This window comes from Rhinopithecus roxellana, chromosome 6, assembly GCF_007565055.1.
Source record: "Rhinopithecus roxellana isolate Shanxi Qingling chromosome 6, ASM756505v1, whole genome shotgun sequence".
Taxonomy (NCBI): Eukaryota; Metazoa; Chordata; class Mammalia; order Primates; family Cercopithecidae; genus Rhinopithecus; species Rhinopithecus roxellana.
This window is the reverse complement of record NC_044554.1, coordinates 98,793,891-98,805,852: the sequence shown is the minus strand read 5'-3', so window position 1 is coordinate 98,805,852 and position 11,962 is coordinate 98,793,891. Positions and strand designations below refer to the sequence as shown.

General features: G+C 58.0%; 1 protein-coding gene across 5 annotated transcripts; it reads right to left on the bottom strand.

Moving 5' to 3' along the window:
- Positions 1-5,825: 5,825 nt before the first annotated feature.
- UPK3B (uroplakin 3B) lies at positions 5,826-11,934 on the bottom strand. 5 transcript variants are annotated; one of them, XM_010387430.2, is made up of 6 exons: positions 11,618-11,934; positions 11,303-11,452; positions 10,486-10,711; positions 9,215-9,294; positions 8,273-8,402; positions 5,826-7,299 (listed from the first exon to the last, which is right to left on the bottom strand). In XM_010387430.2, exons 1-6 carry the CDS (start codon positions 11,715-11,717, stop codon positions 7,140-7,142), a joined length of 846 nt encoding a protein of 281 aa, XP_010385732.2. In that variant the 5' UTR covers positions 11,718-11,934; the 3' UTR covers positions 5,826-7,139. The 5 variants fall into 5 exon arrangements, with proteins under 5 accessions (XP_010385732.2, XP_010385730.1, XP_030788232.1 ...); XM_010387428.2 differs by having other exon boundaries at positions 5,833-7,299; positions 10,557-10,711; positions 11,618-11,807; XM_030932372.1 differs by having other exon boundaries at positions 5,833-7,299; positions 10,587-10,711; positions 11,618-11,791.
- Between the last annotated feature and the right edge of the window lie 28 nt (positions 11,935-11,962).

Here is an 11,962-nt window from a genome sequence, read left to right as displayed (position 1 = left end):
GCAGTGCAGTGGCATGATCTTGGTTCACTGCAACCTCCACCTCCCGGGTTCAAGTGATTCTCCTGCCTCAGCCTCCCAAGTAGCTGGGATTACAGGCACCTGCCATCATGCCTGGCTAATTTTTTTGTATTTTTAGTAGAGACAGGGTTTCACCACGTTGGCCAGGCTGATCTCAAACTCCTGAGTTCAACGGATCCTCCCACCTCAGCTTCCCAAAATGCTGGGATTATAGGCGAGAGCCACCATGCCTGGCCTTAAGCTGAATTTTGAAGGGCAAATGGAAGAAGGAGGCCAAGGCAGGAAGATCTCTTGAGCCTAAGAGTTCAAGACCAGCCTGGGCAACACAGCAAGACCCCATCTCTAAAAAAAAATTTTTTTTTTTTTTGAGACAAGAGTCTCACTCTATGCCCAGGCTGGAGTGCAGTGGCGCGATCTCGGCTCACTGCAAGCTCCGCCTCCCGGGTTCATGCCATTCTCCTGCCTCAGCCTCCCGAGTGGCTGGGACTACAGGCGCCCGCCACCACGCCTGGCTAATTTTTGCATTTTTAGTAGAGACTGGGTTTCATCGTGTTAGCCAGGATGGTCTTGATCTCCTGACCTCGTGATCCGTTCACCTCGGCCTCCCAAAGTGCTAGGATTACAGGCATGAGCCACCGCGCCCGGCCTTAAAAAATTTTTTTTAAAAAAAAGAGGAAAGAGGCCGGACGCGGTGGCTCACGCCTGTAATCCCAGCACTTTGGGAGGCTGAGACGGGCGGATCACGAGGTCAGGAGATCGAGACCATCCTGGCTAATACGGTGAAACCCCTTCTCTACTAAAAAATACAAAAAACTAGCCGGGCAAGGTGGCGGGCCCCTGTAGTCCCAGCTACTCGGGAGGCTGAGGCAGGAGAATGGCATAAACCCGGGGGGCGGAGCTTGCAGTGAGCTGAGATCTGGCCACTGCACTCCAGCCTGGGCGACAGAGCAAGACTCCGTCTCAAAAAAAAAAAAAAAAGGAAAGAAGGAGAGGAGGAGAGGCAGCTGCTTGGAGAGACCAAGGGTGTATATGGTCCTGCTCTGCAGTGGCACCCATGATGGTGGCCAAGGGGTGGCAGCAGGGATTGTGGGCTGGGAAGAACCAGATCTGAACCAGGGCAGACAAAGGGGATTGGAGAGGAAGAGTTGGATTCCAGAAATATGCAGGAGGTAGCCACAGGAATTGGGAGATGAGGCAGAGGGAAGAGGCCATGCCCAGTTTCTGATGTGGCCTACTCATGAATGCAAAAATTGGGATCTTCTGTGCTTTGCAAGTGAGTGCACCACCTCAGTTTGCTTGACAGCAGGGCCCCAGAAAAAGGGGTTCTGGGGATGTCATCTTAACAGCAGGTGTGTTCCACAAGAACATTAATACATCGTTAATATTTTTGAAAGACAAGACTGGGCATGGTGGCTCACGCCTGTAATCCCAGCACTTTGGGTGGCTGAGGCGGGAGGATCACTTGAGCTCAGGAGTTCAAGACCAGCCTGGGCACCATGGCGAAACCCCGTCTCTACTAAAAATACAAAAAATAGCCGGACACTGTGGTGTGTGCCTGTAATCCCAGCTACTTGGGAGGCTGAGGCGGGAATATTGTTTGAACCTGGGAGGCGGAGATTGCAGCCAGCCGAGATCACACCACTGCACTCCAGTCTGGGCAACAGAACGAGACTCCATCTCAAGAAGAAAAAAAAAAAAGAACCCAAGGGCACTGCCCAGCACAGGCACAGTCACATCAGGCCCTGGGGAGCTGTGCCAGGGCGTTCTGCCCAGCAGAGTCACATCGAAGAAGGTCCTCAGCCGAACCCCATCCCCTTGAGGACCAGCTCGTGACAGCTTTGAGCAGAACATGTCATGGGAACGGCATTGTGCAGAACCTTTTATTAAATGGCATTTAAAATATTCTCCAGGACTGTGTAGTTGGGGAAACGCCATGAAATCCATTGGCCCGGAACATAATGGCTCAATGGTTCAAAACAAATGCATTGTTAAAAAGGAAAAACAGCAACTGTTGTGGGGTAATGACTTGCAGATGACTCAGCAGGCCAAACATCAAAGGAATTCGGATGGCAGCAGGTGGGCACAGGCAGCCAGGAAACACCCCTCCCTCGCTCTCACTTCCGGCGATCGCTTTAACTCCCTGGAGTGTCTAAACTACCCATTTCTCTCCATCATCCCTGCAATCCCCAAGCAAGAGCCACCTCGGTCTCCCGCTGGGATGTCAGTGGCTCCACTCTAGCTGAACTCTCCACGTCCACTCCTGCCCCTCACCCATTCCCCTCTCAGTATCCAGAGGGACCAGGTTCTTTTTTGTTCTTCTTTTTTTTTTTTTTAGACGGAGTCTCACTCTGTCGCCCAGGCTGGAGTGCAGTGGTGCGATCTCGGCTCACTACAACCTCTGGCTCCCAGGTTCAAGTGATTCTCCTGCCTCAGCCTTCCGGGCAGCTGAGACTATGCACGCACGCCACCACACCTGGCTAATTTTTTTGCATTTTTAGTAGAGATGGGGTTTAATCATGTTGGCCAGGCTGGTCTCCAACTCCTGACCTCAGGGGATCCGCCCACCTCGGCCTCCCAAAGTGCTAGGATAACAGGCGTGAGCCCCTGCGCCCAGCCAGGACCAGGTTCTAAACCTGATCACATCGCACCTCTGCTCCCAACATTCAGGAACTTCACACGGCAAGAACAGAATCTAGGTTCAGACAGGTGTGGTGGCTCACGTCTGTAATCCTAGCACTTTGGGAAGCCAAGGCAGGAGGATCAATTTGGGAGGCCAAGAATTCGAGACCAGCCTGGGCAACATAGAGATCCAACTGGGCACAGTGGCTCATGCCCGTAATCCCAGCACTTTGGGAGGCCAAGGCAGGAGGATCACTTGAGGTCAGGAGTTCGAGACCAGCCTGGTCAACGTGGTGAAATGCCATCTCTACTAAAAATACAAAAATTAGCCGGGCGTGGTGATGGGCACCTGAAATCCCAGCTACTTGGGAGGCTGAGGCAGGAGAATTGCTTGAACCCAGGAGGTGGGAGGTTGCAGTGAGCTGAGATCACACCACTGCACTTCAGCCTAGATGACAGAGTAAGACTCTGTCTCAACAAAACAAAACAAAATAAAACGTACCAACACCTAATCTCTATAAAATATTTTTAGAAGTTATCCAGTTGGGCCGGGTGCCGTGGCTCATGCCTGTAATCTCAGCACTTTGGGAGGCCGAGGCAGGTGGATCACCTGAGGTCAGCAGTTCAAGACCAGCCTGCCCAACATGGTGAAACCCCATCTCTACTAAAAAAAAATACAAAAATTAGCCAGGTGTGGTGGCAGTTACCTGCAGTCCCAGCTACTCGGGAGGCGGAGGCAGGAGAATGGCTTGAACCCGGGAAGCGGAGGTTGCAGTGACCTGAGATAGTACTGTTGCACTCCAGCCTGGGTGACAAGAGCAAAACTCCATCTCAAAAAAAAAAAGAAAAGAAAAGAAAGGAAAGAAAGAACCCCTAGGAAGCCCCCTTGGCTCTCAGTGGGGGTCAGTAGCCTCCCCTAGGCTCCTGGGCTATAATTCAGTCTTTACACCCTAGGTTCCAAGATCTGTTTAGAGGGTGTTTCCAAAGTCAAGTTCCAGGCGGCTCCTGAGGGTGGCGGCAGCTCCTCAGTAGGCCCAGAGAGGCTGTGCAGAAGGGAGGGGCACCTGCAGGCTCGCATGGGAAGTCCCTGGCGCTACGTGTGGCATCAGCACGGATTCTGACAGTATAAACACAGAAGGGCCCCAGGACATTCAAAAGCCTGTGGCCAACGTGGCGAAACCCCATCTCTACTGAAAATACAAAAATTAGCTGGGCGTGGTGGCAGGCACCTGCGGTGAGCAGAGATCGCACCACAGCACTTCACAGCACACAGCACTCGACAGAGTGAGACTCCACCTCAAAAAAAAAAAAAAAAAAGTCCGTGGTAATCCTGCTCCCAGCTGGTCCCTGGACCCTGGGAGGACTCATTCATCTTTTTCTTGTCACACAGCAAACATCAATGGCCCCCTCCTCCTCCCTCTCATACCCCTTCGGGCTGCGCCCCTAGCCAGCTGTCTTGAGTCTGGATAGGACAGCGTGAGACAGTCTCCGCTGGGGGTCACTGATAGGGAGGTGGTCTTCTAACTCTTTTTTTTTTTTTTTTTTTTTTTTTTGAGACGGAGTCTCGCTCTGTCGCCCAGACTGGAGTGCAGTGGCCGGATCTCAGCTCACTGCAAGCTCCGCCTCCCGGGTTCACGCTATTCTCCTGCCTCAGCCTCCGGAGTAGCTGGGACTACAGGCGCCCGCCACCTCACCCGGCTAGTTTTTTTGTATTTTTTAGTAGAGACGGGGTTTCACCGTGATCGCCAGGATGGTCTCGATCTCCTGACCTCGTGATCCTCCCGTCTCGGCCTCCCAAAGTGCTGGGATTACAGACTTGAGCCACCGCGCCCGGCCTTTTTTTTTTTTTTTTTTTTGAGATGGAGTCTCGCTGTGTCATCCAAGCTGGAGTGCAGTGGCATGATCTCAGCTCACTGCAACCTCCGTTTCCCAGGTTCAGGTGATTCTCCTGTCTCAGCCTCCCAAGTAGCTGGGATTGCAGGCACCCACCACCACATCGGGCTAACTTTTGTACTTTTAGTAGAGATAGGGTTTCACCATTTTGGCCAGGCTGGTCTCAAACCCCTGACCTCAAGTGGTCTGCCTGACCTGGCCTCCCAAAGTTGGGATTACAGGCATGAGCCACCAAGCCCATCTGTTAACTCTCAATTCCAGGCAGAGGGACCCCGGCTCCACCGTAGTGGGTTTTTGTTTGTTTGTTTGTGTGTTTTGTTTTGTTTTGTTTTTGAGATGGAGTCTCACTCTGTCACCCAAACTGGAGGGCAGTGGCAAGATCTCAGCTCACTGCAACCTCCACCTCCCGGGTTCAAGTGATTCTCCTACTGCAGCCTCCCGAGTAGCTGGGATTACAGGCCCCCCGCCACCATGCCCTGCTAATTTTTGTATTTTTGGTAGAGACAGGGTTTTGCCACATTGGCCAGGCTGGTCTCTAACTCCTGACCTCAAGTGATCTGCCTGCCTCAGCCTCCCAAAGTGCTGGAATTATAGGTGTGAGCCACTGCGCCCGGCCTGTTCGTTCAAGACAGGGTCTCACTCTATTGTCCAGGCCAGAGTGCAGTGGCGCAATCACAGCTCACTGCAGCCTTAAACTCCTGGGCTCAGGTGATCCTCCTGCCTCAGCCTCCCAAGTAGCTGGGGCTAGAGGTGCATGCCACCACCCCTGGCTAATCTTTTTTTATTTTTTAGTAGAGATGGAGTCTCACTATGTTGCCCCAGCTGGCCTGGAACTCCTGGGCTCAAGTAATCCTTCTGCCTCAGCCTCCCAAAGTGCTAGGATTTTAGGTGTGAGCCATGGCACCCAGCCTATCACAGTAGTGTAACTTAAAGGGGTTGGCTCCCCTGGCCAGACTTCACCTGGGACACCAAGGCATTTGACTGAATCTGTTTCTGTCTATACCTGGAGGGGTTCTGGTGGCTGGTGGGGGTGCAGGCAGCATGGAGGAGGGGCCCTCAGAGATGAGGGGCTCAAGGGCTTGCTTGGGAGGGAGCACGACCAAAACCACATATCTGGCCCTGAAATGCAGGTGTGGATTTTCCTGGGGTATTAGGAGATGGGGGCACCTCAAAGTACAAGCCAGGACAGCAATCAAGGGACAGGCTCGGGATAATCCCATGGGGCAGAAGCTGAGCAGGCCCTGGGCTCCCAGTATAAATTTCCTGTCCCGGCAGGGGCACCATTCAGGCCAGGGTGGGCTCCAGATCACATTTATTCACCTCCAAAGAGGGCTGCAGCCCAAGGGTCACCACCGAGCGCCCTCTGTGGGGAGGGCCTGCAGGCCGGGAGCCGTGGTCACATTAAAGGGCCCGGGAGCGAGACCCAAGGGGGCGTGCGCAGCGGCCGTGGACAGAGTGCAGCGGGCCAGTCACAGAGCCTCAGTTTCTCCATTTAGAAAATCACGGTGGCTGTGCGGACTGCATGGCACGCAGCGAGCTCTCAGGCGTGACTGCTCATCCCTCTGGGTTGGTGGAAGGAGGTCCAGAATACTGACCTCCACCTACCCCGCCACGTGGCATCTGCTACCGCCTTGGAGACAGGAGGGGCAGCGAATAGGAGTGCGCAGGCGCACTGGCCGTGAGGCGGCCTGGCTGCGGCTCACTGGCGCTCCCCAGTGGCGACGACGGGAACCACCGGTCTTGTACACAGATGGACACTTGTGGTTCTGCACAGAGGGTCCTTCCAGGTGATGGAGGCTCCTGGGTCCCAGAGAGCCTCCTGGGATGGCAGTCTAAGGGCGTGACAGACCCCCGACAGCAACAGGTCACATCCGGACACGTGGTCGTCTCAGGTCTAGAGAAGGCAGCTCCCCAAGGTCAGGACCAGCTGTGCCTGAAGCCCCAAGTCTAACACTGTATGTGGCATACAGCAGGTGCTTAATAAATGCTTGAGAGGGTGGATAAGGGCGAGAGCCACCCGTATGCGCAAGAGGGTTGGAGGTGGTGGCCAGAATTGGTAGTCAGATGACCATGAAGAGTCCCACTCTCAGAAAGGTGCTGTGCCCAGGGGCAGTAGAGACGCCTCTGAATCCTTACCCTGCCCAGCCACTGATGGGTGGGAGGGGGGACAGAGGGCGGCTCAGGTCTCATAGGCCCCGGGATGAGCCCAGCTTCCTGCACCAGGCAAAGCACGGTCCTCTGCAGGCCTCCTCCTGGGGTCTGGAAGCTTGCGGTCAGGGTGGCCTGTCCACACAGCCTCCAGCCTTCCTCGAAGGAGGTCAGGTGAGACAGAGATGGGGATGGAGGTGGGGACTGGGTGTCCAGTCTGCCAATGACCCTCCCCTAAACCGCCCTGAGTGCAACTTACAGATGTTTGGAGAGGGAGAGAAACCGGAAAGGCAGAGGCAGGGGGGCTGGTGCTGGGATTCCAGGCAGGGTAGGGGGTGTGCTGGCTGGGGGGAGAAAGGCAAGCAGCCCTGAGGGGGCCTGTGGGTGCAGGAGCTGGGACAGAGCACCATGCACTCGCTCCCTGCGCCCCACCTCCCCTAGCCTCGTGCACAGAGGCCAGGCTAGGGGCTGAGGCTGGGGAGGGGGTCCTGGCCAGGCTCGCAGCCCACTGGCAGTGTGGCAGCCTCGCTGGGCGGGATGTGGTGGGTCATGTAGCGCTTCCCCATGAAGGAGCCGATCCGCAGCTGCTCCGGGGCCTCCTCCGGCCACCACAGGCTGGAGCTGGGCGGGGAGAGGAGGAGGAACAGATGTATGTCCCTGCCATGTGGGGCGGGTGCTGGGTCAGGGCCTGTTCTCCCTCCCTGCTCCCTCACCTGCAGTCTCTCTCTCTCTCTCTCTTTTTTTTTTTTTTCTTTTTTTGAGATGGAGTCTGGCTCTGTCACCCAGGCTGGAGTGCAGTGGTGCAATCTCGGCTCACTGCAAGCTCCGTCTCCCGAGTTCAAGCGATTCCCCTGCCTTAGCCTTCCGAGTTGCTGGGATGACAGGCTCGCGCCACCACACCCAGCTAATTTTTGTATTTTTAGTAGAGACGGGGTTTCACCATGTTGCCCAGGCTGGTCTTGAACTTCTGGCCTCCCGTGATCCTTCTACCTCGGCCTCCCAAAGTGCTGGGATTACAGGCATGAGCCGCTGCACCCGGCCTCACCTGCAGTCTCTGATCCCTCCTTCCTCCCTTCTAGAACCAATTGGAGGACCACCTCTCCAGGTGGCCACTCTGACTACCCTGGCATCAGCTTACTAAACCACCAGAGGATCCACAGAGAGCAGGTGAGGCCTGGGAGGAGAAGGGCCTTGGCTGAGGACACACTGAAAGACAAGGCCTGAGTGAGGCAGGCCCTACTGAACCTGTCCCCAGAGGGGCTGCTGGCCCCCATCACTGACCCCCAAGGTGCGAGATACTCAGGGTGGGAATTCCCTGCACAGACCCTGGGAGGGGTGCTGCCCAGCTCAAAACTATAGCATCGGGCTGGGCAAGGTGGCTCACGCCTGTAATCCTAACACTTTGGGAGGCCGAGACAGGAGGATGGTTTGAGCCCAGCAGTTCCAGACCAGCTTGGGCAACATAGCAAGTCCCTGTCTCTACCAAAAATAAAATAAACCCCATGGCATGCCTGGAGGGCTTCCAGACACTGGGACCAGTTCAATGGAAGGGGTTCTGGGTGAGAGAGGGGCCCGAGGGGGTGTCCCCACTCACAAGCGTGCGGTAGAGGCTGCCAAGAAGGCCAAGAACAGGAGGCCGGTCAGAGAAGAGAGGATGGAGGTCATGACGATCATGCTGCCACTTCGCCGCCCTGGCCAGGTGTCGATGGATCCGGGGGTCTTCCCTGCACACACACCAGCTGCTCAGAGAGGCTGTCCCTCGATCCCAGGGCTGGCTGTCACCTCCTCCCTTTCTCCCTCCCCACCCATGCTCGCCTAGCCTCAAGGCCTGGCTTTCTCATATCCCAAGGCACCCCCCTGAGCCCAACCTCCTGTCCCACTTCCTCTGTGCTCTGCCAGCCTGGACCACGGCCTCCGCCCTGCTCCTACCTTCTAGGTTGCTCCCACCCACGTGCTCATCCACCGCCCTGCTCCCTGGAGCCCAGCAGTCAAGGCCTTCAGATGACAAGACTTCCAATCCACACCCCCTGACCTCTGAAGCCGTCTCCCAGGAGACCCCCACCCCGACACCCGGGCCGCGGCCCTCGAAACTTCCTGGGCCTGGTACAAGGGGCGAAACTTCGCCCCTTGGGGTCTGCTCAGAACTCAAGCTGGCTGCCTCCCCAGCCAGCCTCGACCTGACTCTGACCTCCTCCACACCCTCTTCCTCCCTCCCAGCAGGGGCTGACACAGCCTGACTCCCTATAGCAGTGGGGAGGCTGTCTCTGCCCACAATGTGGCTGGAGCCCAAGAGTGGGCAAACGCTTGCTGATGGGCCGAGATGGTGCCCCTGCCAACGGGGCTGGCTCAGTGCCCCACGCCCCCAGCATGAGGATCTGTTGGGGGTTGGGCCTGACTCGGACATGGCCTCCAGGTCTCCAGCCCTGTGGGAGCAGGGGTGCGCCCAGCTCAGAGCGGGTGACGACGTGGCCCAGAGAGATGGGTGAGTCCACCGGGGGCAAACAGAAGCCAGGGCGCCCCTCCTGCCCAGCGCTACCTTGGTGGAGAGTGATGGGGTCTGACCACTTGGTCTCGACCCTGGGTGAGCCCTTGGCGTCCATCAGGAGGAACTTCACGCTGGGGACGGGAGGTGGTGGGGGAGGAGGGGAGAGACTCAGAGGCTGGGGCAGGGCCAGGTTCCCCAGCAGCTCCTCTGGGCCCCTCCCATGGATGTGGAGTGGGGGTGCCAGTCAAGAGCAGCAGCTGGTGGCCTGGCCCTGCTCTGAGAATCCCCTGAGATGTCTCCAGCCACTTGGCCTGTGCCACCAGCCCCCATCCCCCTAAGCAGTTGCTCTCCAGACACCAGACCTGGGCCGGGGATAGTTTAGGGGCCCCAGTTCCTAAATGCCACGAGTCAAAAGTGCAGGTGAAGGTGGCTTAGCAAGGCACATGGGCAGGGGTCCCAGGCCTCCCAGAGCGGCAGCAGTAGCTGGAGGGCGGGGGGCTCAGTCACCAGCAACCCAAGGACCGAGGGCACTAGGAGCCCCGCAGAGGGGCTCGGTTTGTGTCTTTGCAGGGCTGGGAGCTCTGGAAGGTCTGGGCAGTGGGGAGGGACCTGGCAGGTTGGCACTGAAAAGAGTGGCTGCGGGGGACAGGGCGGGGCGTGGAGCTGGAAGCTGAGCCAGGGTGTGGTGGCGGGGAGGGCAAAGGGTGGACCTGGAGAGTGGGTGAGAGGGCAGAGGGGGGCTGGGTAGAGCGAGGTGCTGTTCCAGCTTCTCCACGCCCTGCCTTCCCGGCTCCCTGCTGGGCCTGGTCTTCCTGAGGCCACCCCACCTCCTCCTGTGCCCGGACAGTCCTGACCTAGACACATAGCCTGCTTCCCCATCCCAACTCTACCCTGACCTTGGCAGGCCACTTGACCTCCTGTGCCTCAGTTTCCTCATCTGTAAGAGTGGGTGGGAGCCACCTCTCTTGCTCCCTGCCTCATATCCACAAAACTGGGTCTGAACTCGGCCCCCGAGTTTCCTGCCAGATCTGCCCGTGGTGGGGGCCAGAGGCCCAGACTTTGGGGAAGCTGCCCCCTCCCACCTTGACTAAGATCCCGCCTCCCCGCGGTGCCCACCCTCTCCTCCTGGGCCTTGCCCGGCCCCAGCTGGGGTGAGCACTGTTGCTGACTCTACAGTGGAAGGAGCTTGGGCTTGCAAAGGGGAGGACAGGGGCCAGGGGACCCCTGGGAATATGGTAGACAGAGCATCCTTGGTCCCAGCAATGCCTCCTCCCCAAGCACAGCCCCCGTCCCAGGGCCCCGGTGGTGGGGGTACCACCCACCGATAGGGTCCAGGGCCAGGGAGGGGCGCGTTGCAGAAAGGCTGCTGGTGGCAACCGTGGTCATGGCCCACCCGCAGCACAGGGACGCCTCCGCTGCCCACCATGGGGTCGTCACAGGGCAGCCAGTCCAGAGACAGGGGCAGGGTCATGTAGTGGCCATCGGTCAGCAGCTGTGGGGAGGCTGGGATGTCAGCCAGCGTCTCTGGGTTCTGGAAGCTCCTGGAGGCTGCAAGATGAAAGAACAGATGGGGGTAGGAGGGGAGAGACCAGCTTTGTGCTTATGAGCGGGGGTTCTGTGTTCGCCCACCCTCCTGCCCTGACCCCCCATGCCACCTCCTCCCTCAGGACCCCCAGAGATAGTCCAGACCCACAGTTGACTTTGTTACCCCTGAAGGAGAGCTTCCCTCTGGCCTTCTGTCCTCACCCAGAGCCAGGAGTGGGGAGCAGCGGGTGGTCCCAACCTGCCCAGCCCCAGCCCCATCGAAGTGCACTGGCCCTGCCCCCCACAAGACCACATCCTCCCAGGTCGCAGCCTCGGTTTTCCGTCCAAAGGAAGAATTACTTGGATTCAGAGAAAGGGCTGCAGAGCTGTTGACAAACCCACCACTTAAACAACTCCCAGGATTTGGTGCTCACTATGTGTGTATTTTTCAATACACATATCACCCCTTTGGATAAAGCCCCATTCATCCACACCTATCTCCCACAGGCCCCACAAGGGCTCAGTCATTGAAGGCGCTTGCTGGTGAGGGGCTCCTAGGGCCCACCACTCTCCTTGGCCATCACCGTCACCCAGGCCCCACAGCTGTCCCCGCACCATTGCTGAAGGCCACCACAAGCCAGACGGTGTCGCTGGCGCTGGCATGCTCGTCGAAGACACAGCGCGGCTGCTCCAGGGAGAAGGTGGTGGCTGTGACCTTCCCTTCCAGGTCCCAGGCTGTTACCTGCGGCGTGTAGGGCACCAGCTCTGTGGCCACAGGAGACAAAAGGTGAGCCACGGAGACAGGCTTGGGGGTCCCTGGGGCTGCCTCTCCCAGTCGGAGGGGGGTGGGCGCCCAGGGTCCAATCACTTCAGCAGGGCCCCCAGCCCCTTGGGTCTGGCTGGATGCATCCATCCAGGACCCCCACTCACCCAGGCTCAGGCTGGGCCAGAGACAGTTCAGTGCCATGAGGAGCATGTGCAGCCCTAGGAGAGGCTGCCCCCGGGGGAGCCCCATGACAGCTGCCAGCATCCAGAAGGCTAGGGGCTGGTCTGGCTGCCTCGGGCTCTACCCCACCCCCAGCAGCTTGGCCCTGGAGAAGCTGGTTAATCAGGCTGCCCCAGGGGCTGGAAAGACCTGCAAATGTACACGCACCCCACCCCCTTCCTCCCAGTCCAGCCCACAGCAGGGAGGAGCTGGCGGGGGGGGTCTGGAGGGAGGCAGGCCAGTGCCCAGCCCCACTGCCAGGGCCGAGGGAGAGGGACCAGTGGACCCCT

Excerpts from the sequence above, each read along its gene's own strand:
- UPK3B (XM_010387427.2), bottom strand. The coding sequence starts at position 11,717 with ATGCTGGCAGCTGTCATGGGGCTCCCCCGGGGGCAGCCTCTCCTAGGG. Across the intron at positions 8,403-10,485 it reads CCTGGCCCTGGACCCTATCG|GGAAGACCCCCGGATCCATC; the intron begins GTGGGTGGTACC and ends GTGTGTGTGCAG. Across the intron at positions 7,300-8,272 it reads GCAGCCTCTACCGCACGCTT|CTCCAGCCTGTGGTGGCCGG; the intron begins GTGAGTGGGGAC and ends CTCCCCGCCCAG.